The sequence below is a fragment of the Colius striatus genome, chromosome 12, assembly GCF_028858725.1.
Source record: "Colius striatus isolate bColStr4 chromosome 12, bColStr4.1.hap1, whole genome shotgun sequence".
Taxonomy (NCBI): Eukaryota; Metazoa; Chordata; class Aves; order Coliiformes; family Coliidae; genus Colius; species Colius striatus.
The window spans coordinates 24,595,543-24,619,979 of record NC_084770.1 but is presented as its reverse complement, the minus strand read 5'-3'; the positions used below and the strand labels follow the sequence as shown (position 1 = coordinate 24,619,979).

Sequence of the window (24,437 nt, the reverse complement as noted above, 5' to 3'; positions counted from 1 at the left end):
TGGTTTCTGTCCCTCAGGGTGAGGGCTTTCTCCCTCTGACCCCCGCATCTCCCGCTCCCACCCAGCCGGGAGCCGGAGCTCGGTGCCTTTCAGAGGGACCCGAACGCAACCGCCCGTCGCTTTGGCTGCGGGGAGGCTGCGCTGCCTTGGCCCGGGCTGTGCCCCGCACCCTGCACCGGATCGGTGCCGCGGCCCCGCTGCCACCTGCGAGCTGCTGCGGGCCGGCTTCCTGCGGCTTTAAACTTCCCTCGGCGCGCTGAGCGAAAAGAGGGAGGAGAAAGGGTTTCATCATCGCTGCCCAGAGCGGACTTATAAGAAGTGGAGGCTGCCTCTGCCCGCCCCACTCGCGGAGCTCGGAGCGTTCGCGGCGCGGTGCTGTGCGGGACGGGGCAGCGAGCGGCGGGAGCCCAGCGCAGCGGCACCTCGGGGCTCCCCGGGAAGCCCCCCACCATGGGAGCACACCCCGAAGCCGGCAAATCCCCCGTCGACGTCCCCAAAAGAGCCGGCACCTGCTCGCGGGGTATTTTCTGCAACATCAAGGTAAATAAAGGAGCGGTGCCCGGCGGGGATGCGGCGGCGGCGGGCGGAGGGAGGGATGGAGGGACGGAGGGACGGAGGGCAGCGGGAGGGTGCTCACGCCGGGAACGCCCCGACCCATCCCACGGGTCCCACCGGCTGCTTGCAGAGATGCGGAATCTCGGAGCCCTGGATGAGGCTGACGAGGGCCGTCCCGCTCGGCACTGGGGGATTCGGAGAGGTGCCCGGCCCGGTGCGGGGCTCCCTTGGCCGGTGCGTGGGTGCCCTGCCCGATGCATGAGTCCCTTGCCCTGTGCGTGTGTCCCTTGCCCGGTGCATGTGTCCCTTGCCCAGTGCGTGAGTGTCCTGCCCGGTGCGTGGGTCCCCTGTTCGGTGTGTTATTCCTCTGCCCGGTGCGTTATTGCTCTGTCCAGTGCATGTCCGCCTTGCCCGGTGCATGTGTTACTTGCCTGGTGCATGAATCCCTTGCCGGGTGCGTGGGTGCCCTGCCCAGTGCGTGGGTGCCCTGCCCGGTGTGTTATTGCCCTGCCCAGTGCGTGGGTCCCCTGCCCGGTGCGTGGGTCCCCTGCCCGGTGCGTTGGTGCCCAGCCCAGTGCATGAGTGCCCTGCCCAGTGCGTGGGTCCCCTGCCCGGTGCTTGGGTGCCCTGCCCGGTGCGTTGGTGCCCAGCCCAGTGCATGAGTGCCCTGCCCGGTGCGTTACTGCCCTGCCCGGTGCTTGGGTGCCCTGCCCGGTGTGTTATTGCCCTGCCCGGTGCGTGAGTCCCCTGCCCGGTGTGTTATTGCCCTGCCCGGTGCGTGAGTCCCCTGCCCGGTGTGTTATTGCCCTGCCCGGTGCGTGGGTGCCCTGCCCGGTGCGTGGGTGCCCTGCCCGGTGCGTGGGTGCCCTGCCCGGTGCGTGAGTCCCCTGCCCGGTGCGTGGGTGCCCTGCCCGGTGCGTGAGTTCCCTGCCCGGTGTGTTATTGCCCTGCCCGGTGCGTGGGTCCCCAGCCCCCGGACGCGGCGTGGGCAGCTCCGGAGCTGCGTGCTGCTGCTGCTGCCGCCGCTTAGGGAACGATTCCCCGCGTCCTGGTGCGGAGCTGCCCGATACCCGCAGCCCCGAGGGGTGCGAGAGGCCGGGCGAGCGGCGCGTTCGGAGGGACCGGCGCGGGGCTGCGGCTTTGCCGGTGCTGCCCGGTTCCTCACTTGCTCCCGCCAGCGGGGCCGGAGCTGTCACCCTAAAGCCGCTCCCTGCATGAGCCTCAGGCTCCGCAGCTCGCAAGCACCACCCCCCATCCCAGCTCTGGCGTGTGAACCCGCCGAGCATCGTGCTGGTGCCCCAGCCCTCGCCCTGGCTGCGGCACACGCGTGTGGCACGTTTTGGGTGGGCTCTGAGGCAGCTGCTGAGCAGCATTGGCCGGGCTGGGGGGTATTTTTGTGCCTCGCTTGGCAGCACCTCCCTGTGTGCAGCGGGATGCAGCTCTGGGGAAGGGCAGCTCCCAGCAGCAGCTGCCCACGGGCAGAGCAGCTTTGGCTCCATGAGATGGACCAAGCACCGCCGAGACCCCTTTGTGCTGCTGCTGCTGGTCGGGCTGGGGGCTGGGTTGTGCTTTCCCACTCGTGTTCTCGGGCAGGGGCGTGTGGTGGCTGTGGGGAAGGGTTTATGGGCACTTCCCAGCTCAGCCTGTCTCCAGGAGTGTGCTGCTGGGCTGCCTTTGGGCTTATTCACAACCTGTGTTTCCTCACCTCGCACCAAGCTGGGCACTGCCCACTGCTCCTTGGGCTGTGCTTGCTCAGGGTTGGCTTCTGGGCAACAAGTGTCACCAAATGGTGGGGTCCCAGCAGCTGTGTCGTCGTGCCCTGGGGATGCTGTGGGGTACTGAGTGGCTCTTCCCAGCCAGCTGCTCCTCTCCTGGGGGCTCCTGGTGCTGGAGGCATCATCCCAGATGACTTCCAGTCCTTCCTGCATCCCTGAGAGTCCCCATTGCCCAGGCTGAGCTATCCCAGCAGGTGATTTGCTGACCCTTTTTGTCTGTGAGCTCTAGAAGGAAAGGAAAAGCTTGAGATGACCCTGGGTAATTTAGGGCTGCCTCTGGGCTCCTCTGATGTGCTTCTGGAGGGGACTGGGAACCTCACCCCTCCTCTAGTGGAGGTGCAAAAGGTGGCCCTAACCCCCTCCAGGCTGCTTCAGCAGTGCCCATGGCTCTGGGTGAGTAATAGCACCATGAGCTAGAGCCCTCCTTGCAGTTGCTGCTCTTTGCTGGGCATAGGCACACGTCCCTTGGGCTGCATGCTTGCAAAAAACAGCCTGGGACTGGAAAAAATGGGCAAGCTTGATGCCTTTTTGACAGGGGTGTCCCATCACTGGTGGCAGAGCTCTGACTGCTCTGGGAGAGCCCTGGTCTGCACCCTGGGCTCCAGCTCTGCTCTCTTGGTGCCTGGTGCTGGAGGGAAGGCTCAAGTTTCAGTGTGAGTACCGAGGCTGGAGCTTCACAGACCAGCCAGGCAGCCAGCACTGAGCCTGTCTGGGGGTCTGTGGGGGAGATTCTGGAGGGAGAGGTGGTGCAGCTGTGTGTGGGAACACACAGAGTGACCCCAGGAGTGGGAGATGCCACCAGAGACACCCCCCAGCTCCTGCCTGTCCTGCTGGGTGCAGATGCAGCTGCACTGAGCACTTCTGTTTTAAAAAGTCAACAGGTTTTTGCTAAACCAAGAGCATTCAGCCCTCACTTTAGCACAGCCCAGCATGGACACAGTGCAAGCATGTTAAGGAACAGTTTGAGCTCTAACAAAGCACACTTGTTGGCATCAGATGTGTGACAGGTACTGTCTGGGACCCTGGGCAGTCAAGACACTCATCCCTTGGTCAAAACTTCTTGCTTTTACGAGCAAATGTATATAAATGGACAGGCAAGGACACCTCCCACCCTTTCCTGACCTCCTTAATCTTCCTGTGCCATGACATTTGTGTTAAGAATACACATGCATTTAAGAAAGAAATGTTCTGAGGCAGGGAAGCAGCAGCCTGAGGAAGTGACTCCCTGTGACAGGCAGCTCACGGGCTGTGCCTGGCTCAGCTGCAGCCGTGTTTGCTGTCTGCGCCCTGTCTCGCAGCTGGAGTCAGCCTGGCCCTTGTCCCCTGTTTGTGCTTGCCCTCTCAGGTGTGGTGGGGCTGCTGGAACCCCTCTGGAAGCTGTCTGTCTGTCTGTCTTGAATCATCTCGTGGAGAGAAAGCAGAATGCAAAAGGCTGTCACTTTTGGGGGCTGCTGCTGAGCACTGTCCCCTGTGAGAAATCTTGAGCGTCTCACTAAGCCACAGTGGTGCTGGATGGTGATGAGCAAGGACAGCCTCCTGCTCAGAGCTCACCAGAGCTGCCAGGGCTGAGCTGAGCAGCACAGGGAGATGAGGGGCTGCAGTGCTGCCAGGGCTGAGCTGAGCAGCACAGGGAGATGAGGGGCTGCAGTGCTGCCAGGGCTGTGCTGTGCTGCACAGGGAGATGAGGGGCTGCAGTGCTGCCAGGGCTGTGCTGTGCTGCACAGGGAGATGAGGGGTTGCAGTGCTGCCAGGGCTATGCTGTGCAGCACAGGGAGATGAAGGGCTGCAGTGCTGCCAGGGCTGAGGGGCTGCAGTGCTGCCAGGGCAGTGCTGAGCAGCACAGGGAGATGAGGGGCTGCAGTGCTGCCAGGGCAGTGCTGAGCAGCACAGGGAGATGAGGGGCTGCAGTGCTGCCAGGGCAGTGCTGAGCAGCACAGGTTGCTGAGGGGCTGCAGTGCTGCCAGGGCTGTGCTGTGCTGCACAGGGAGATGAGGGGCTGCAGTGCTGCCAGGGCTGAGCTGAGCAGCACAGGGAGATGAGGGGCTGCAGTGCTGCCAGGGCTGAGCTGAGCAGCACAGGGAGATGAGGGGCTGCAGTGCTGCCAGGGCTGAGCTGAGCAGCACAGGGAGATGAGGGGCTGCAGTGCTGCCAGGGCTGAGCTGAGCAGCACAGGGAGATGAGGGGCTGAAGTGCTGCCAGGGCTGTGCTGTGCTGCACAGGGAGATGAGGGGCTGCAGTGCTGCCAGGGCTGTGCTGTGCAGCACAGGGAGCTGAGGGGCTGCAGTGCTGCCAGGGCTATGCTGTGCAGCACAGGGAGATGAGGGGCTGCAGTGCTGCCAGGGTTGTGCAGAGCAGCACAGGGAGATGAGGGGCTGCAGTGCTGCTGCTTGGCAAAACCAGACCTTCAGGTGGGTGTTAGCACCCGGTGACACCAGGGATCCCCCAACATAAAGGAAATGGATGAAGGAGAAATGGATGGTTAATCTTTGGGGCAGCTATGAGTGGCCACAGTGGCTGTGCCCTGGTGCACAGCCCTCCCTGCTGTCTCTGCTCATCCTGCCCATCCTGCCCATCCCCATCTGCCCTTCCTGCCAGCCACTGCAGAAGGATCCTTTCAAGGGCGTAATCTATTTGCAATGCTTCAGAGGTTCTGGCCTCTTCACCTTTATTGTTTCTTTCATGGGTTTGTGCTGTTTTCATGGATAGCTAAGTGCTTGTTTGGGAATCCAGAGGCATGAGGAGGAGAGCTTTATAAATACCCCTGGCTTGGCTGAGCTGGGCTGGGGCTCGGCTGGAGAGTGCTGGGGGACAGTGTGGGATGGTTGGGAGAGCACAGGGCTAAGAGGCAGTCACTTGTGTCAGCTGGAGACACTCCAGGGGGAGATTTCAAAGCCTTGAGGGTGGATTTAAATTGGGTGCTATATTGGGGCAAGGAGAAAGGTGGTACAGAAGGGTTTAGGAGAGGGGACAGCAAGGTCAGGAGATTGGGTGCTCTTGGAGAGAGATAAGACTTTCAAGCATCCCAGGGAGCAGATGTTGGAGACACATGGGGTGCAATGGCCAGGAATGGGGAGCTCTCTCATCCCCAGAGAGGCTGGATGCTTGCTGCAGAAGAAATGGGACCCTTGTCTTGGGATCTGAGGTCCCAAGTGCATCAGGGCAAGTTTGTTGTCCCTTCCTTTATAGAGACAAAAGGAATTTGCTGAGAGGAGCGTATTTCAGAAGCCTGGAGACATAACAGTTGTGTTCCCATATCCTGTTGGTAAAGCTTGTGAATTGCTTTATTTAGCTGTTAGCAAGAATAGGAGATTTATCAAGTCACTGCTCTGGAGACAGTGTGTCTGTAGGTTTGGAGAGGGAAGCGGTGAGAGGAGAAAGTCCCTGTTGATTAGGGCTGGTGGCTTCAGCAAGAAAATCAAAGGGTATTTCAAACCTGGGCACTGTGCAAGGAGAGCTGCCTGAGTGTTTGTAGCACAGCAGCCAGCAGGGTCTGTAGGACAGGTAGGGTGGTGTGGGGAGAAGGAGCTGCTGTGCCTGGGAGCATAGAATCATTTGAGTTGTTAAAGCCCTTGAAGCTGCTGCAGCCCCAGCCCTGCCCAGCCCACCACTGACCCACAGCCCTCAGCACCTCAGCCCCACGGCTTTGGGATCCCTCCAGGGCTGGGCACTCCCCCAGCTCCCTGGGCAGCCTGGCACAGGGGCTGCCAACCCTCTCAGGGCAGGGGTTGTTGCTGATCTGCAGGAGCAGGCTGGCTCTTGCAGCACTGGCGCTGCTGCCGAAGCAAAGGTTGGCACGGGATGGGTCCGACGCTGCTGTTTACGTTTGGATAAGGAAAGAGACGGGGAAAAGCCAGACAGTGAAATGAGTTGGAAAGTTTAGTGGGATCAAGGTCTAGGAGACGTGAAGCAAGGTAATTTTACGAGGGGTGAGGTGGTTTCAGTGCCCAAACATAACCAAGGAGTGGTCAGATAAGATTGCCGTGAGTAAAGTGGGAGAGGAGTGTCGCTGATAGGCAGCGAGGGGCACGGCCAGCGCCACGGGCTGCCAGGGGAGTGCTCACACACGCTTCTGGGTCAGGGAGAATGAAGCCAAGTGGCAGCTGCCTTCAAGGAAATCGTGGTCAGATCCTGATGTGCCATAAAGGGAGACCCTTGGGGGAAAACGAAAGAGCAACGCCACGACCTGCGTGAGCTGCAGGGGGCTGCGGGATGCTGCAGGATGCTGCACGCTCTGGGCTGCAGGAGCCTTGTCTCAGAGCAGCCTGAGAACCAGCAACCCCTCACCTCTCACCCACTGAGGGTCTGCCCCCTGCAGCCAGCCCCCTCTGCTCTCCCTGAGCCCCAGGGCCGCGCTCGCTCCGCGCCGTGGGGAAGCCTCACGCGTGCCCTCGCTGCACAGAGCAAACATTGTCTGTGCAGCTGCCAGCCGGGGGTTGTAAAGCGTGGATTGCTTGGCAGCAGCCAGGCACTGCAGCAGCGTGCTTCAGACAAGTCCCTCACCAGCTCAGGGGTGGTTTATTGCTTTATCTTTTACAGTAGAAAGAAAGTTGAAGGGCCACTCTCTGCCGTTGGCCGTGCTCCAGGCTCAGAGGTTTGGTGCTGAGGGACGAGCTGTGTGGAAGGGCTGTTGGTTCCTCCTGGGGATGTATCACCTCTTTTTCTCCCCTTTCCTTCTCACTTGGAAGACAGACTTCAAGACAGGTGTTGGGACCCTTTGGAATATTAGGGCTTTTCATTTGCAAAGCGAAAACAAGGCTCTGAAGAAAGGATTGTAGGGAATTTCCTCTTGCACTGCTGCTGGTCTCAGCCAAGGTGACAGCACCAGCAGGGCTGGTGTGTGAAGGAGCAGGGGGTCTGGGATGTTGGTGAATATTTCACTCAGGCTCAGAGCTTCATGCTGAGGGATGTGTTGTGTGGCAGTGTTGGGTTCCTCCCGGGCAAATGGTGCCTTTTCTCCCCTCTTTCATTGCCATGGAAGGAGAGGATTGCAGATAGCTTTGCTGTTGACTTTTAGGACTTGTTTTTTGCTGGTCTCATCGGGGCTTTTCATTTGAAAAGTGAAAATAAGGCTCTTTCTTACCATTCTAATGGCCAAAGGGAATTTCCTCCTCTTATGCTGCTGGTCTCAGCCAAGGTGACGGCACCAGCAGGGCTGGTGTGTGAAGGAGCAAGGATTCTGGACTGTTGGTCAGTGTTTCAGCCTGGCTGGGTTTCAGGCTCAGTTTTGTGCTGTGGGATGTGCTGTGTGGCAGAGTGTCGTGTTCCTCCTGGGGAAATGGGGGTTTTCTTCATCCTTCATACTGCTTTTAGAGCTATCACTTGAGCAGCTGTGTGTGGGAAGGAGAAGCCAAGGAGGGATGGATTTCCCCAAGTGTGTCTGTACTCTCTTCATTCCCAGCTGCTGTTTGTTTCAGACCAAGGGCTCTCAGCTGCCCTCCTGCAGGAGGATCTCTCAGTGTAGTCATGTTGATCAATTTTGGGGGTATTTTTATAACTTCTTAAAGTTCTCTACTCCCCCTTTTGTTTTCTTCCCCTTGGAAGCTCAGGAGAATACAGTGGAAGCAGCCTGCAGAGATGAGCAGGTCGGGGTCTCCTGCTTTGGGCTGTCGCTTTATACTTAGGGTCAACCAATTTTGCTTTGGCCTTCCTGAGCCCCAAATGCAGCTCTCCTTCCTGAGCTCAAAATGCAACTGTCCTTCCTGAGCCCCAAATGCACCTCTCCCTCCTGAGCCCCAAATGCATCTCTCCTTCCTGAGCCCCAAATGCAACTGTCCTTCCTGAGCCCCAAATGCATCTCTCCTTCCTGAGCCCCAAATGCATCTCTCCTTCCTGAGCCCCAAATGCAACTGTCCTTCCTGAGCCCCAAATGCACCTCTCTTTCCTGAGCCCCAAATGCAACTGTCCTTCCTGAGCCCCAAATGCATCTCTCCTTCCTGAGCCCCAAATGCAACTGTCCTTCCTGAGCTCCAAATACATCTCTCTTTCCTGAGCTCAAAATGCAACTGTCCTTCCTGAGCCCCAAATGCATCTCTCCTTCCTGAGCTCCAAATACATCTCTCTTTCCTGAGCTCAAAATGCAACTGTCCTTCCTGAGCCCCAAATGCATCTCTCCTTCCTGAGCCCCAAATGCAGCTGTCCTTCCTGAGCCCATTTTGTACTCATTTGAGGAGCTCTTGTTGGGCTCATTTTGGCAAATTTGGTCTTGTTTCCAGAGCCCAAAATGCAACTCTTCTTCCAGAGCTCAAGATGCAGTAAGTCCCATGCAGAGGGAAAGAGCTGACAGAGGAGCCTCATTCCTGCCCCTTTCTAAACATTCACTGCAGCCTGATTAATTCTGCACCCGCCTGTGACTGCTCTTGGCCACGTCCCTCCTTGGTGGTGTTGGAGAGGTTCTGTGAGGATTTCCCCTTTACAGCAGTCCACCAGCCTCCAGCTGACCCCACAATCTGCCAGCACCAAGGATGGGTTTATACCTGCTGGCTCTGGCTTCCTCAGCCTTGGGTGCTTTATGGATTCAGCACGAGTCTGGGATGCTCCCTTTATTCCCTGTGAGCTTCAGGGAAGTGGGGAGGGTCTTCCAAGGGAGCTGCAAGGGCTGAGGCACTGACCTCAGATGCCTCCCAGGAGTGCAGCAGCTGCTGTGGTCATACCTGGCACCCCACAGGGACATCTTGGAGCCAGTGTAGGCTCTGAGCCAGTGGAGGCTCTGAGCCAGTGGAGGTTCTGAGCCTTGCTGCCACATCCCCAGCCCGGGACTGCCTGTGTCCCACCAGCCCTCCAGGTCCAGGATTTGTTGAGCACATCTCCTCTGAAGGAGGTGTGGGTTGGGAGTGACTGAATAGCTGCCAGCTCCCTGCTTTGAGCCTGAGAAGCTGTGGAGGTCTGTGAGGGACCTTCCCCCAGTCATTTGCTTCCCTTTTAAATGAAGTGTGTCTTGGAAAGGAGTCAAGTGTCTTGTATAAACAGCCTGGAGAGAGTCGGGGTGGCTCTGAGGGAAAGGTGGGGGTGATGAGGAGGGGGTTTTGTGCATGTGGGGGCATGTGGGTGCACACCTCCAGCCTCCCCAGCTGCTCCCCAGCATCGCTGCTCCTCTGCAGCGGGCTCTGAGGGGAGCAGCAGCACTTTGCATTGGTGGGAGCATCCCTGCCTCAGCCCCTCACCCTGCCCTTGCCTCTCAAACTGTGCTGCCTGCCCTTCTCAGGGCTTTGGCTCTTCCTTAACGAGCCCTTCTTGGCTGAGTGTTGGGGAAGATGGATGACAGCAGCTCCATCCCCTCCAGGGGCTGCTGGCGGGTGTGTGGGGCCAGCACAGCACATCTGGTGCTCTCTGCAGCTGGAAGGGATCGGGGTTCCCATGGACCAGCACGTTGTGGGTGGCCAGCAGGAACGTGTGAGGATGGGGATGTGTGTGGAGAGGGATGGGGAAGGGGTGAGACCAGTGAGGACCTGAGGAGAGATGTGGGAGAGTGGCCCTTCATCACCACTCACCAGCCTCAGGGCTCTGCTCTGCCCACCCAGTGCCAAGGTCAGGGGAGCCCTTTTGAGGAGCCCTGTGAGTACATCCCTCTCCCAACCGTCTGTGCTCAGAGCTTTCAAGGACTGGGCCATTGTTATTTAATCAGAATTGAGTCTGCTGAGTGCTGGGGAAGTCTTAAATCAGGCCCATCTGTCACCTTTGGACAGTCGAAGTGTGTCTGGAGAAGCCGAGCTCCAGCTGCACGAGTCCTGGAGCAGAGGCTGGTTTGTTTTGCTTTGCTGCAGCTGCTTTGGGTGGCAGCTACTTCCCAAGACCCCACTGGGGCTCGTGGGGATGGTGGGAGCTGTCACACCCCAAAGTCCTTCTGTGCCTGTGTGGGTCTCTCCAGCTGCGTTTCTCATATGGCCTCAGGTAACAAGTGACAGGACCAGAGGAAAGGGGCTGCAGCTGCCCCAGGGCAGGCTGAGGCTGGAGCTGAGGCAGAACTGTTTCCCTGAGAGGGGTGTCAGCCCCTGTGCCAGGCTGCCCAGGGAGCTGGGGGAGTGCCCAGCCCTGGAGAGATCCCAGAGCCGTGGGGCTGAGCTGCTGAGGGTTGTGGGTGGGATTGGCAGGGTGAGGGCAGGGCTGGGACTTGCTGGTCTTAAAAGTCTTTTCCAATTGGAGTTATTCTCTGATTGTCCCACCTCTGCCCTCCCTGAGGGCTGCAGCCCCAGCTCTCTCCTGGGCATCTCGGCATCCAGAGCCCCAGTCTGTCCACCCTCAGGTTACCACCCCACGGATAAGCCCACCTCAGGCCACCTCCTGCCAGCTCTGCCTGGTCCTGCCCACAGCTTGTCCCTCTCATCTCCTGCCCTCCATCCTGTCCTTCCCCATGCTCCTTCCATGCCTCCACCTTCCCCCCATCCCCTGCCAACACAGGGATGTTTGGGGACTCAGGCTGCCTCTCCTCACCTTCCTTCCCCGCCAGCATCATCCTTCTCTCCCCAGCACCTCTGGGCTGGCATTAGGCTGCCATTTGCAGTGCTAAACTCAGCCTCCACGATCCACCCTCTTCCCTCCCCGTTGGTAAACAGCTCTGGCTGTGCAGCTCCTGCCTGGTGCCAGGAGGGCTCCTCTGCCTCCAGCCGCGCCGTGTGCCGGGCGGTCCCGGCCGGCCGCCGCTCTGCAGCCACCGCTTCCCTCTCCCTGTGACTTCAGTGAGGGCTGGACAGAGAGCTGCAGGAAGAACAAGCAATGTTCTCTGGCAGCAGGATCTCCTCTCTGTTTCCCCTCCTGGCAGAAGTCACCTCTCTGCTCCAGACCAGCCCGGCTGGGCTGATTACACGGTGACCTGAGGTCAGGAGTGGGGAAGGTGGAGGTGGCAGATGCAGCTTTCATCAGCAGGACTGTGTGCTGGGGTGGGTTTTTCATAGCTGGATGCTGTAAAGGTCATCCCACTTCAAGAGTTTACATCCAGTTGTTCCCCTTTGTCCCTGTTCCCACGTTACATCCCACGTCACTGCTCTGTGGCTTTTTGTCCCAGCCTGGAGCTTTGTCCTCTCGTGCTTGGCTGATGCTCACCAGCCTGCTGACACCCCTGTGCCCGGGCATGCAGCGTGGCAGCTTGTCCCTGTCACCTTTCTTCCCTCTTCTTGGATGTTTGCCTGTTGTCTGTGGTCTCCAGGTTGTCCCTAGCCTGCCCAGGCTCCACTTTCTCCTTCTCCTTCATCTCTGTCCTCCGCTCTCTGTGATGCTTTTAGCCACCCAGCCGTGTCTTCTGGCTGGTGCTGTCCTCACCTGCAGGATCCCAAGAGCCATCTCCTACTCCATTGCTGGGCCTGTCTCTGCTCCCCAGAAGGCTGCTGCACCCTCTCACAGCGCTGGATGGACAACTCCACTCTTTTGGGTTTGCTCTGGGGTGGGTTTTGTCCCCACACACAGCGGGTCGGGCTCTCTGGGCACTGCTGGCATCTCACCTGAGTGCCAGGGCTGGGTCTGGCTGCTGTGCCAGGCAGGTACACGGGGCACCGTGGCCCCTGAGGACCTTTGATGCCCCTCCCTGTGCAGCCTTCCCACCGTTATCTGTGTGGGACACGCTTCCTCTCTGCACCAAACATTTGATTTCCTGTGGATTTCAATGATAAAGCCCTTTCCCCCCTTTCATTTCTCTTTTCTTCAGAGGATTATTTTAAACCTCTTCTGGCCCCGTGTGGGCACGTTCCAGTCCAAGAAAAACAAAGGAAAACTGCTCTGGCTAAATATAGATCAGAAGCCACTTGTGAGGAGCCTCTGGCATCCCCAGCTGAGTGTGCTTCCCCCTCCCAGCCCACCTGGGCTCGCTCTGCCCCGTCAGCTCCCCGTGTCCCCTCCTCTGCTCCGTTCCCCTCAGGCCCTGGCTGGGCTCACAGCCTGGCTCAGGGGCAAGATGCTGTTCTTAGAACACGACACAGGTCTTCCATGAGCGATGCTCGCTTGGGGGTGTGTTTCATCCTTTCCCTCTGAGGCTATTCAAAGCCTTTTGTTCCACGTTTTCGTGCACCACCCCGTGGAGTGGGTTCTGTTAATTGGTTTTACAGCTGAGCAGAGCCAAGGGCTGACTGGGAACGCTGGGTCTCAGGTGGCCTGTGCTTCCAGCTGCAGGGTTGGCTCTGACACGGTCTCACACGGTCCCAGGGGCAGCCACCGAGTCCCTCCTGCCTCACTCCCCCTTGTCCCACTCCCAGCACGGCGGGTGCCCCCTCCCCAGGCTAACACGGTGCAAGTACCAATGGATGGCAAACAGAGGTAAAACAGCTCCTGGTCCTCTCTTCTGAATCCTGCAGCTCTCATCTGGCAGGCAGCCAGGGCTGAAGGGCTGAGCCCTCCAGCAGAGCTGCTGCGAGGCAGAGGTGTAGCTATGTTGGCCGTCTGCACAGGACACGGTCACCAGCAGTCACACGTCAGCAGGGCACTGACTGGGGACTCAGTGTGGTGGCCCTTTGTGTTTTGCCTGCAGGTGTTTGTGCTGTGCCATGGGCTTCTCCAGCTCTCCCAGCTCCTCTACAGCGCCAACTTCAAGAGCAGCCTCACCACCATTGAGAAGCGCTTTGGCCTCTCCAGCCTCTCCTCGGGTTTCATCTCCAGCTTGCACGAGGTAACTGGGTGAGGAGCCCCAGGGCTGGCCAGAATGTGGGACAGACATCTGCAATGAGCTCAACTTTGCTGCTGGGCTCCTGGCTGTTTAGAGCCATGGCAATGGAATCCATACACTGTGTTTGGGGGGATCGTTAGTTTATGCCACATGGTAAGGGGTGGGGGCAGGGACTGTCCCCTGTGCTGGGCCCTGGGGAGGCTGCAGCTCCAGGGCTGTGCTCAGGGCTGGGCCCCTCACTCACTGCCACAGGGACACTGAGGGGCTGCAGCGTGGCCAGAGCCGGGCACAGAGCTGGAGAAGGGGCTGGAGCACAAGGGGCTGGGGAGGGGCTGAGAGAACGGGGGTGTTGAGCCTGGAGAAGAGGAGGCTGAGGGGACACAGCAGCACTCTCTGCAGGAGACTGTACTGAGGTGGGAGTGGGTCTCTTCTCCTCAGTAATGAATGACAGGAGGGAAGGGGCTCCAGTTGCCCCAGGGGAGGTTGAGGTTGGAGCTGAGGCAGAACTATTTCCCTGAGAGGGGTGTCACCCCTGTGCCAGGCTGCCCAGGGAGCTGGGGGAGTGCCCAGCCCTGGAGGGATCCCAAAGCCCTGGAGCTGAGGTGCTGAGGGCTGTGGGTCAGTGCTGGGCTGGGCAGGGCTGGGACTGCAGCAGCTTCAAGGGCTTTAACAACCCAAACGATTCTGTGACTCTCTGTGATCCTGCCCCTCTGTGCCACCTTCTACCATTGTCCCTGTTGCTCTGTGCCCTTTCCAGATTGGCAACGTGGTTCTCATCATCTTCGTGAGCTACTTCGGCAGCCGGGTTCACCGCCCGCGCGTGATCGGGGCCGGGGGGCTGCTGCTGGCGCTCGGCGCCTTCCTGGTGACCCTGCCCCACTTCCTCTCCCAGCCCTACGAGTACAGCACGCTCAGCACCGGTGAGTGCTGCCCAGGGCCTCTGGCTTTGCTCTCCCACACCAGCTGTGGGACCTGTGGCACCAGCAGGGCTGATGTGCAAGCCCAGACCCCACGAAGGGTTATGGAAGGGGTCCTGGCACGGGGCTGGGAGCTCAGGCAGGAACACGGAGAGCAGCTGCCTCGCAGCCTCCAGTGTCTCCAGCCTTGTGCAGCTGGAGGGTTTGGGAAGTGGATCAGGCACCAGATGCCAAGCTTTCTGGCAGCTTCAACTGATGCTTGGGCTACGGACTGGTCAGGATTCAGGGCAGGGACTGCCACAGTGTTATGGAAACAGGTTGAGGGAGCTCCTCGTCCTGCTCCCAGCCCAGAGCCATGTGTGACTTGGCCTCGTTTTTACAGCCCATAAAGATATTGCAGTCCTGGTTGGAGTCTGCATGGCAGTCTTGGGCAGGGTGAAGACCCCTCTGTGCCTGGGCCCTTGCTTTGGAAGGAGATGCTGGGCTGCTCCTGAGCCTTGAGGGCAACAGAGATTCAGGGGGTGAGTGTCCCACTCAGGGCAGCCAGGTCACCCCAGCATAAGAAGCAGCCAGCCATGGGTTAGGTCAGCCCTGGGTAAGCCCTGAGCAGCCTGGCTCTGGTGCAGTCTGGAAGCAGAGGCTGCTGTGGCTCTGCCTTTCACTGCAGGAAGATCTATATTAGCAAAGGAGGCTCATGCCTGGCAGCCTGGACCCTTTAGACCAGGCAGCTGCAAGTGGGCTTTGTGGTGACAGTTGGGATGGTGCTGCCGGGCTGCCTTGCTGGAAACCTCTCACCACCTGACAAATTGTGGGGTTTGGCTTGTTTCTGTCTGCTCAGAAGCTTAGAAAACCCACAGCTATGACCCTGATGAGAAAGACATGATAGGAACGTTGGGGTGATTACAAACAGCTCTTGAGAAGGGAAAAGACAGAAGCCAGAGTGGGAAGAGGCAGCATCACGAGCCCAGGACTTGCTCTCCCTGCTCCCTTTGGTGTGAAAGCCAGGTTTCTCCATCTGTGACTGTTTTCCACTGGCTTTGGCACTGCCTGTCTGAGGGCTTTGGTGCCTTGGCTTCCCATCCCATGCCGAGAGCTGTGCCGACCCCGGCAGCGCCGCTCCGTTGCTCCCGTCTCCTCAGACCAGCTCGGCTCTGAATGCCTGACAAAAAGCACAGCCTGGTTGTTTGCTGGGCTGACCTCGGTTTGACACCCCAGAGGAAGGGAAAGGTGATGACTGCTAAGTAAGAAGAGCAGCCCATCTGAAGCCCAGCAGCGTGTGCTGCCCTGAGAGCGTGGCAGGTTCCCTGTGTCCAGGGATGCAGCGAGAGATGTGCCCAGCTGTGTAACGCTCCATCTTCTCCCTTGCAGGTAACAAGAGCCAGGTCCAGGCTGAACTCTGCTATGCAGAGAATAAGTTTGTGTGCCCAAACACCACCCAGGATCCGCAGAAGGAGGCCAGCAGCATATGGGCCATGATGGTCATCGCCCAGCTGCTGGCTGGCATCGGCACGGTTCCCATCCAGCCCTTTGGGATATCCTATGTGGACGACTTTGCAGAAGCAAACAACTCCCCTCTCTATGTTGGTAAGTGGGGCTGGGGCTGTACATGGGTTTGTTGCCCTCCAGAACTTAGAGGTGAGGTGCAGAAAGATGTAAGAGGTGCTCATCTGAAGAGCAAACTGGGGACAGGGGTTGAGCAGACAGTGCGACTCAGATGAGATCCTCACAGAGTCCCTGAGTGCTGGGGTGGGAATGGCCCCGAGGAGCTGCTGCAGCCCAACCCCCTGCTCAAGCAGGTTCCCCTTGCTCAGGGGGCACAGGAACGTGTCCAGGTGGGTTTAGGAACCTCCCAAGAAGGAGCCTCCACACCCTCCCTGGGCCAGATCCTCCCCCATTTAAAGGCTGGGCCATCTCTCCCCTTGTTAATTAGCTGATCTCTGTAGGGTTATATTTATGGTGTGTGTTAGGAAGCCAAAGAATCAGGGCAAGGAGATGTGATGAATAAGCCCCTAAGGCTTCTCCCTTGCATGTGAGAACGTGTGCTACCCTTGAGGGGAAAGAGTAGTAAAGAAAGCTCCTCAGCAGCCATCTGGAGCATGTCCAAACAAGGGCAGTGAAGCTGGGGAAGGGTCTAGAGAACAAATCCAATGAGAAGGGGCTGAGGGAAGGGGGGTGTTCAGCCTGGAGGAGGATGAGGGGAGACAGCAGCACTCTCTGCCACTCCCTGAAAGGAGGCTGCAGGGAGCTGGGGCTCAGTGTCTGCTCCCAAGTGACAAGACCAGAGGAAAGGGGCTGGAGTTGCCCCAGGGGAGATTGAGGCTGGAGCTGAGGCAGAACTGTTTCCCTGAGAGGGGTGTCAGCCCCTGTGCCAGGCTGCCCAGGGAGCTGGGGGAGTGCCCAGCCCTGGAGGGATCCCAAAGCCGTGGGGCTGAGGTGCTGAGGGCTGTGGGTCAGTGCTGGGCTGGGCAGGGTGAGGGCAGGGCTGGGACTGCAGGGCTTTTCTAACCAAAAGCATTCTGTGATCTCCTGCTGATCACAGTTGAACCAGAGGTGTGACAGCCTGCAGGGGCCAGTTAACACAGGGTTAGTATGAAGGGACCAAAAGCATCACTTTTGCCATGGAATTGGGCCGTGCCCAGTGGGGCTCCCAGGATCAGCAGCACTTCTTGGCCTCAAGGAGATATTTGCTGGCTTCCATTTCACACCATGTCATTTCCCCCCTTGTGAATGGTGAGGCCAGGCTGGTGCCTACGTGAGCTTTGAGCTCATCCCATAAGTTGTTTAAACACCCAATTCCTCCTGGTGCCAATGAACAATGTCTTTGAAGCAGCCAAGGGCGTCAGAGTGATTTAGGAGTCGAGGGCGGATGTTCCAGCACAAGGTGAGCACCGAAGGAGAGGGAAAAGCCCTTGGGATTCAGTTCCCAGCACTGCAGTGCTTGGCAGGGTCTCCAGACCCACCCAGGAGCACTCTGGGGACCTTCTCACCAGCTGCTGCTTGACAGAAGGTGCTTCCTCTCCTCTGCGTGTGGTGAGGCTGTTCCTGCCTCACGGACCGAAGCCGTCTCTGCCTGGAAGCTGCTGCTCCCTGCTCACACTGGCTGTCTCTGCCCCCTTTTTCCAGCCATCCTCTTTGCCATCGCTGTCTTTGGGCCTGCTTTTGGATACCTGCTGGGCTCCGTGGTGCTGAGGCTCTTTGTGGACATCGGAAGAGTTGACCTTGGTGAGTATCAAGCAGCCACAGCCCTCTGTAGAAGCCTCCTGTGAGGCAGGAGGTCGCTCTGGGATGACTGGCATCACGAGCCAACCAGTCCCACCACCCATGAAACCCACTGCAATGGAGAGGCCTGTCCTGGCACAGCACCCCAGCACGCTCCTCCACTCCGTGTCCCCGCCAGGAGGGACCTTTCGGCGTCCTGTCCGTGGTGCCGTTGGTCATTGCTGGGCTGTGCCCGCTGCCAGCACACGGAGCAGGTCAGGCATTGCCCCAGCCCCGTGCTGGGGGGTCACTGAGAAGACACCCATGGGGCAGCCATTGCCTTAAGGGTGCACGGGAAGGCTCGAGTGGACTCATCCTGCTCCGCAGCAGCATCTGCAGAGGGAGGGACCAGCCCAAGGCCTTGTTGTCTTTATCTGTGGCCTGTGCTTGTTATTTCTGGTAACTTAATCACTAAAGAATGCTGCCCAGCTCCATCATTAACGTGGCTTTTCCTGTGTTTCCTCAGAGAGATGGGAGCCTGACGTCTCTGTCCGGAGCCCGATAAGGATAATAAATGGCCGTGGGGCAGGAAATGGCCACGAGCCCTGGCTGGCTCCCCAGGGCAGCAGAGGGCCCGAGCAGCCCCTGCCCGGCGCTGGGCCGTGGTGCCCAGGCTCTGAGGGCAGTGGCGTGGTGCGGGGCCTCGTCCTGGCTCAGCACCCCGGGCAGGCAGCACAGCCCAAGCCCAGGGTCAGCCCAGGCAGGGGAGGATGGGGCCAGGCCCCGAGTCGCTGCCTCAGTGGCGGGGAAGGGGCTGAGCCAGAGCCCTCAGCACGCTCCACGCTGGCTGAAATCACCCCACGGTCACTCGGGAAGGTTTGGGTGGGGAGTGGCAGTGCAGGATCTTGGCCAGAAGAAAGGACAACCAAGCCTGGTCAGTACTGATGGGAGTTCCCACCTGCAGCCATTTGCTCTTCAGTGCCCTTGGAGAGACCCTGGGCTGTGCCCACACAGACCCTTCGTGCCATCACAGGGTTGTTTTGACTGGAAAAGCCCTCGAAGCTCCTGCAGGGTCCAATTCCATGGCAAAAATGATCCATGGCAGGAGATGACAGAATGGTTTTGGTTAGAAAAGACCTGCAGTCCCAGCCCTGCCCTCACCCTGCCCAGCCCAGCACTGTCCCACAGCCCTCAGCACCTCAGCCCCACGGCTCGGGGATCCCTCCAGGGCTGGGCACTCCCCAGCTCCCTGGGCAGCCTGGCACAGGGGCTGACACCCCTCTCAGGGAAACAGTTCTGCCTCAGCTCCAACCTCAACCTCCCCTGGGCCAACTGGAGCCACCAATCCTTATTTGCACAGACATTTTCCCCTTCACCCTCTGCAGGAGCAGAGCTCTTAGGATGTGTCCTCGTGTCTTGCAGCTACAGTGGCGCTGACGCCCAGGGACCAGCGGTGGATCGGAGCGTGGTGGCTGGGGCTGCTCATCTCCTCGGGCTGCCTGGTGCTCACGTCCATCCCTTATTTCTTCTTCCCACGGTACATGCTGAGAGGAGAGGTGAGGCCTCAGGATGTCCTGGTGCCAGGGCTGTGCTCGGGGAGGGGATCCTTGTCCCCAGAGGGCACCTCTGTGCCTCCAACACGGGAGTTACCAGACCCGTCACTGTCTCGCCATTAGCTGGAAAGCCAGAGTCACCACAGCCTGGCAGACCAAAGCCAGACCTCACGCCCTTCCCACTAGGCTGCATCACCAGCTCCTGTTGGGAAGATTTTGGGCAGCCCCGTGCCCTGCCTGGGGCAGGGAGGTGGCTGGGTGGCTGCTTTGGCAGGGATCTGTCGGTGGGCACTCGGCCCTGCTGCTGTGGCACACGTGGGAGCAGCGCAGGGCAGCGGGGCTGGGAAATGGGCTTTTCCAGGGGGAAAAGGTGGCAGAGAAGAGATAGGTTTCCTGTTAAAGCAAACCTCAAACGATGCAAAACCATCCAAACATTTCCTTTGGGTGTTTGCAGAGCTCAGTCCCGCTGGGTTAGGCTCAAAAGTAGCTTTGTTTGACATTAGCTCGAGCATCAATGCCTTAAAGGTTGAAGCAGAACCCACAGTGTTTTATGAGTGTTGCTGGAGGCCTCTCCAGCTGTGAGCTGCCCTGTCTCTCCCCAGGCTCCCCTCTGAGCCCACGCTGCTCTTCTCTCCCTCCCCAGGACCCCAACGTGGCTGCTGGCATGCTCAGGAAGATGGAGAAGGGGGTGGCTGAGGAAACCTCCCTGCTGGAGTTTATAAAAAGTAAAGGGCTGGTGCTGCAAGGGGAGGGTGCAGGGGGTGCAGGGGATGCATGGGGGTTCCCCAGCCAAGGGTGTGCTGGGAGCCTTGGAGCATGCCCACCCCGTGGCCAGGGCTGCCTCAGGCACCCCAGGGCTGTAGCAGCAAGACGGCCACAGCTTCCCTCTTGTGTGTGCCGAGGTCTGTGGGGCTGCTCCTGAGCTGGGACTGGTGTAAGGACTCTGGTTTAGCTCTGTGATGACATGTTTCCAGCTAAAGCCCGTCCCTCCTCCCCTCTCCATCCACCACAGCCACGTCCCTGAGCCCTCAGCTCCCTCTCCTCTGTCTCACCGGGCTTTGATGAATGAATGATGCTGGTTAGAGGCTGAGTAAACAGAGCTGCTGGTGGGGAGCCCGGGGTCAGGCTGCCTGTGCCGACAGGGTGTGAGGATGTGGTGTCCCCCCAGGACAACAGAGTGCCCAACAGCTGGGGAGCCAGCTCCTGCCCGTGGGGCTCTGCCCGAGCCGCGGGGGCACGGGCCCTGCTCCAGCCAGGGCTCCCGAGTGGGGCCGTGGGAGAGAGGGTGCTGGGCAGAGCTGAGCCTCCACCTCGCTTCTCAGGCCGCTTTGGCCACGGTCCTGGCAGCTGCTGGGCCGAGTCAGGGTGTCTCCCCTTCCATTTCCCCATGGCCTCCGACACCTCAGCGTTGGCTGGCTGGGAACAGGCTGAGGGTGGGGTGGGTTTTTCACACAGTGACCTGAGGATCACACAGCTCAAATACATTTTTTTTCCCCTGCTGTTTCCCTGTAGGATTCCCAAAGATCTTCCTCAGGCTGCTCCTCAACCCACTCTTCATCCTCCTGGTGCTGGCTCAGTGCAGCTTCTCCTCAGTCATTGCGGGTCTGGCCACCTTCCTCAACAAGTTCCTGGAGAAGCAGTACGGTGCCTCCCCCTCCTACGCCAACTTTCTCATAGGTGAGCGCTGCCTCGTAGGGCAGGAAGCACATCCCTCAGCACATCTCCCCTTACTCCCCAGGCTTTAAAGTCCTGCAGGAGGCAGCCCTTGGAAGGGGCTCATTGTCAGAGGGGAGGAGTTGGGGCTCGCCTCGAAGTGCTCCATGACTTCCCTGACCTGCAGAAGGCCAGGCTGTCTTACAGCCTCTCAGAGCCAGCCTCTGCTTGCTCTTGCTCTCCAAATGGCATCACTTGGGTGCTTAAAGATGTTGGAGAGAGCGAGTGGTTACACACTGAGCTTGATGTCTGAGCCCGGCTCCTGAGGCCGAGGCTTCTCCTTGGCTGCTTTGGGCTTCGGTCTGTCTTGGGTTGTCCCAGCCACCACGAGGCCCAGGTGCTGCTGCCCTGAGCGTGGTGCTGGGCAGGCAGGAGCTGCTCAGCCCTCGGTTGCTCTGCAGGAGCTGTGAACCTGCCGGCGGCCGCGCTGGGGATGCTGCTGGGAGGAATCCTGATGAAGCGCTTTGCCTTGTCCCTGCGGGCCATCCCCCGCTTCGCCGTGCTGGTGCTCGTCTGCTCCATCCTGCTCTGCCTGCCCATCTTCTTCATGGGCTGCTCCACGGGACGCATCGATGGCATCTACCCCCACAGGTAACCCTGGGGGCTCTGTCCAGATCCCTGTTGCAGCTGATTGTCTGTTGGGGGGGGATACACACAGGTGGAGGAGGGGGAGAGGTAGGAGCTGTCACCACACTGCTGCTTTCTGCTTGATGCCACTGCCTGGAGACCTCCAAGTGCTGTGCAGCACAGGAAGCTCGGGAGGACATGGAGTCCTGATTGATTCCTGTACCAAGCAGGCAAGGGGGTGTTTGCCACTCTTGCACTCCCAGAGGGAAGCTAGTGCCAGTGTCCACATCCCGTGTGCTCTCTTTCTTCCAGCTGGACATCACCTTTGTCCTCACCTGAGTGGAAGTTTTTGGCTCTTGCCATGTCTTGTTAAGGCAGAAATGGCATTCAGACTGCACCCCGGGCTCGCTGTCGAGTGCCTTGTGCTCATTTATTTCCCAGGGAAGGGCTTTTGTTCCCCTTTGTCTCCCATCCCAGGGGCACAGCAGAGGGGTGAGGGACAGGGCAGCCTGCGCTTTCCTCCCCCTTCAAAGCCACTTACACACAGTGCAGGCAGGCAGCAGCACTCTGCACGCTCCTACCTGGGCACCCTGTTTGTGTTTGCCTCTGAGATCTGCCCAGAGAGCACCATTAGTGCACTGGCAGCTCTAGCATCCTGCTTCAGAGCAAGGTTTCAAAGCTGAGGAGATCCCTCAGCTCCAGAGCAGGTCCCTCAGCTCCAGATCAAGTCTCTCAGCTCCAGAGCAGGTCCCTCAGCTCCAGATCAAGTCTCTCAGCTCCAGAGCAGGTCCCTCGGCTCCAGAGCAGGTCTCTCAGCTCCAGATCAGGTCCCTCTACTCCAGATTAGGTCCCTCAGCTCCAGAGCAGGTTCTACAAGTGCTACATTTCAGGGAGCCCTTCAGCCTCCCAGCATTCACCATTCACCACCAGCCTCGGGTCACCAGCCTGTCTTGGCTCCTCTGGGACACCCCAGTCTTGATGGGCTTTGCTGATGTAACCAGGAGCTTCTGGAGTGCCCTGTGTGGAAAAGGAGGTTGTTACCTTCTGTTCTTTAGGACTCCTTCCCCCATGTGCTGGCAGCAGAGTGTAACTGCCCTGTGCCTGCAGCCCCAGGCAGCTGTGGGCTGGGTGAACATGAGCTCTGCCCCATCCCACCGTGCCCAAAGGATGGGAGACTCCCTGTGCTCTTGTACATAGTAAGACAAGACAGGGCAGATAATTGGGTTTGTCCTCTTGACTTTCCCACTGTCAGCAGCTGGTTTGGGAAGCAGCTCACTTCCAGGTTCTGTCTGAGTGGTGTTTCCAGCTTGGGGCTGTTCACGCATCTGTTTGTGCAGTGCTGGATGGAGCCCAGAGCCATTTTCTCCAGGCATTTGGCTGATGGGGTTTTTTTTTTCAGCTGGGGAGGAAAGAAAGAGGAAAAAAAGAGAATAAAGCAACCCCAGCAGCTGAGTGTGTGAGCTGTTGTTTGCAGCCACAACACGGTGCAGAGGTACCTGCAGGGGATGAGGGGCTGGCCCAAGGCCAACCTGCTGCTGGCACTGCCCCAGCACAAACAGCAATGGGGAGACTGGGTCAATAGTGAGAAGGGGAGTGTGCTGGATTTTCTTCCTCCTGTCCTGTTTCTTAATTTTCCCAGGTTTTGTTCTGCTCTGTTTTGGCAGCACACTGAGTCCCCAGCAGCAGCTGAAGGCACCGAGCGGCTGCCGCTGCTCCCAGCACGTCTTTCACCCGGTGTGTGGGGAGAACAACGTGGAGTACGTCTCTCCCTGCTTCGCTGGCTGCACCAGCGCCACCACCAACTCCTCCTCTCCCAAGCAAGTGGTGAGTAAAGCCAGGGGGCTGCACCTTGGTCGCTGCTGGAGGCTGCAGGAAGCTGGTGGGAGGGGGAAAAGCACAGGGGGAAAAGGTGGCACGGCTCCTTGCAGGCGCCACGGCTGCACTGAGCTGACCTCCCCTCAGCATCCGAGGTCTCCTCAGCCCTCTGCAGAGGGGTGTGCTCTGCTGTGTCCCTAAAAGCCCAGCTCCTGCCTTTATGGAGCTTTACCTTTGGTTTTACCCCAACAGATCTACAAGAACTGTTCCCTCATCCCTGCTGGGAATGGGCTGTCCTTCGCCAAGACGGGCTCCTGCTCGCTCAGCTGCTCCCACATGCTCCTCCCTGCCATCTTCCTCATCTCCCTGGCTGCCCTGGTCGCCTGCCTGTGCCACAACCCCCTCTACATGATGGTGTTACGGTGAGCAGGGGCTGGGGAGCTCCCTAAGGGACCAGCAGGACCTCCCAAGCCCGGCTCTCACCTCCCACGGCCTCTCCCCGCAGGGTGGTCAACCAGGATGAGAAATCCTTTGCCATCGGGGTCCAGTTCTTGCTGATGAGGCTGCTGGGTGAGTGTCAGGGAAGGCAGCAGGGTGCTGGGGGCTGGCTGGAGCAGGGGCAGGGCAGGGTGGGCATCCTGACTGCGTGCCGTCTCGCCCACAGCCTGGCTGCCAGCTCCTGCCATGTTCGGGGCCCTCATCGACTCCTCCTGCATCTTCTGGCAGACGCAGTGCACGCGCCGCCGCTTCTGCGCCTACTACAACAACGACTTCCTCCGCACCAGGTACCCCCTGTGCCACCCCCGGGGCAGGGGCAGCCAGGGCATGGGCCCCAGCTCAGCCCCCACACACGGCATCACCTCCCTGCTCTCCTCCCCACAGATACCTGGGGCTGCAGGTGGGCTACAAGGTGATGGGCACGGTGCTCCTGGCCCTCATCGGCTGGAAGGTGAAGAGGAGCAAGGAGTACAACGTGCAGGAGAAGGCAGCGGGGCTGGTGTAGCCCAGCCCGGGGGCTGAGCCCAACCCTCCGTGTCCCATTCGCCAGTACTTTTGTCCCCCCGCTGAGCTCCTCCTGCAGCCCCGGGGCTGGCACCAGCCCCCAGCAGCTGGAGCAGGAGGCAGATGGAGGGGTGGGGGGCTGGAGAGCAGCCCCATCCATCCCACAGCCCCGGGCAGGAGCCCCCACCCCAGCCAGGGCAGGAGCAGGGACGGCTGTGCCAGCCCCGGGGGCTGCCCTGTGTGCCCCCTCCCCATGCAGAGGGCAGCGAGGGCCCTGCACACGGTGTCTCACAGGGGTTTAGAGCTGAACATTTGAGGCTTTGTTGCTCTTTTGATTATCTGAGGTGTTATTTTTTAAATAAAGGTCACTTTTCCAAGCGTGGGGCTTTGCTGCTGCCCCAACCCTCCCCCGCCACACACACACTCCCACCCCCAGGCCTCATCCTGGCAGGTGCTGAGCGCAGTCCCAGCTGGCACAGAGGCAGAGATGGGGGCAGATGGGGCACCAGGGGCTGGGAAGAGAGGGCAGCATGTGCCAGGGTCACGGGCAGCCCCGTGGAAGATGCTGCCAGCCTGGGAGCTCAGGGGGTCACAGCCACCTCAGCCCCAGCACAGGGCAAGTGCTCAGCCCCTTCCCCCGAGAGCCAGGCCCAGGGCTCTGCAGCTGCCTCCTGCACTTCAGCACAGCGCCGTTTTGGTTGAGCTTCAGACCAGTTTGGGGTCTCCAACCTTCAGACTGAGTAAATATGCTCCCAAA

At 59.4% G+C, this 24,437-nt stretch overlaps 1 protein-coding gene across 2 annotated transcripts; it reads left to right on the top strand.

Annotated features, from left to right (window-relative positions):
- The first annotated feature begins 351 nt into the window (after positions 1–351).
- Positions 352–24,058, top strand: SLCO2A1 (solute carrier organic anion transporter family member 2A1). Of its 2 annotated transcripts, XM_062005878.1 has the most exons (14): positions 352–540; positions 12,781–12,918; positions 13,673–13,835; positions 15,201–15,416; positions 16,956–17,054; positions 18,453–18,586; positions 19,227–19,308; positions 20,096–20,260; positions 20,698–20,887; positions 22,528–22,687; positions 22,931–23,100; positions 23,184–23,248; positions 23,343–23,463; positions 23,561–24,058. In XM_062005878.1, the coding sequence occupies exons 1-14, from the start codon at positions 451–453 to the stop codon at positions 23,679–23,681; spliced, it is 1,914 nt and encodes a 637-aa protein (XP_061861862.1). In that variant the 5' UTR covers positions 352–450; the 3' UTR covers positions 23,682–24,058. The 2 variants fall into 2 exon arrangements, with proteins under 2 accessions (XP_061861862.1, XP_061861863.1); XM_062005879.1 differs by lacking the exon at positions 23,561–24,058 and having other exon boundaries at positions 22,503–22,687; positions 23,343–23,431.
- The last annotated feature ends 379 nt before the right edge of the window (positions 24,059–24,437 follow it).

What these genes read in the sequence shown, in the direction of transcription:
- SLCO2A1 (XM_062005878.1), top strand. Translation starts at nt 451, where the DNA reads ATGGGAGCACACCCCGAAGCCGGCAAATCCCCCGTCGACGTCCCCAAA. An exon ending in TCATCTCCAGCTTGCACGAG is followed by an intron (nt 12,919 to 13,672) that starts GTAACTGGGTGA and finishes TGCCCTTTCCAG; the next exon opens with ATTGGCAACGTGGTTCTCAT. An exon ending in GGTACATGCTGAGAGGAGAG is followed by an intron (nt 18,587 to 19,226) that starts GTGAGGCCTCAG and finishes CTCCCTCCCCAG; the next exon opens with GACCCCAACGTGGCTGCTGG.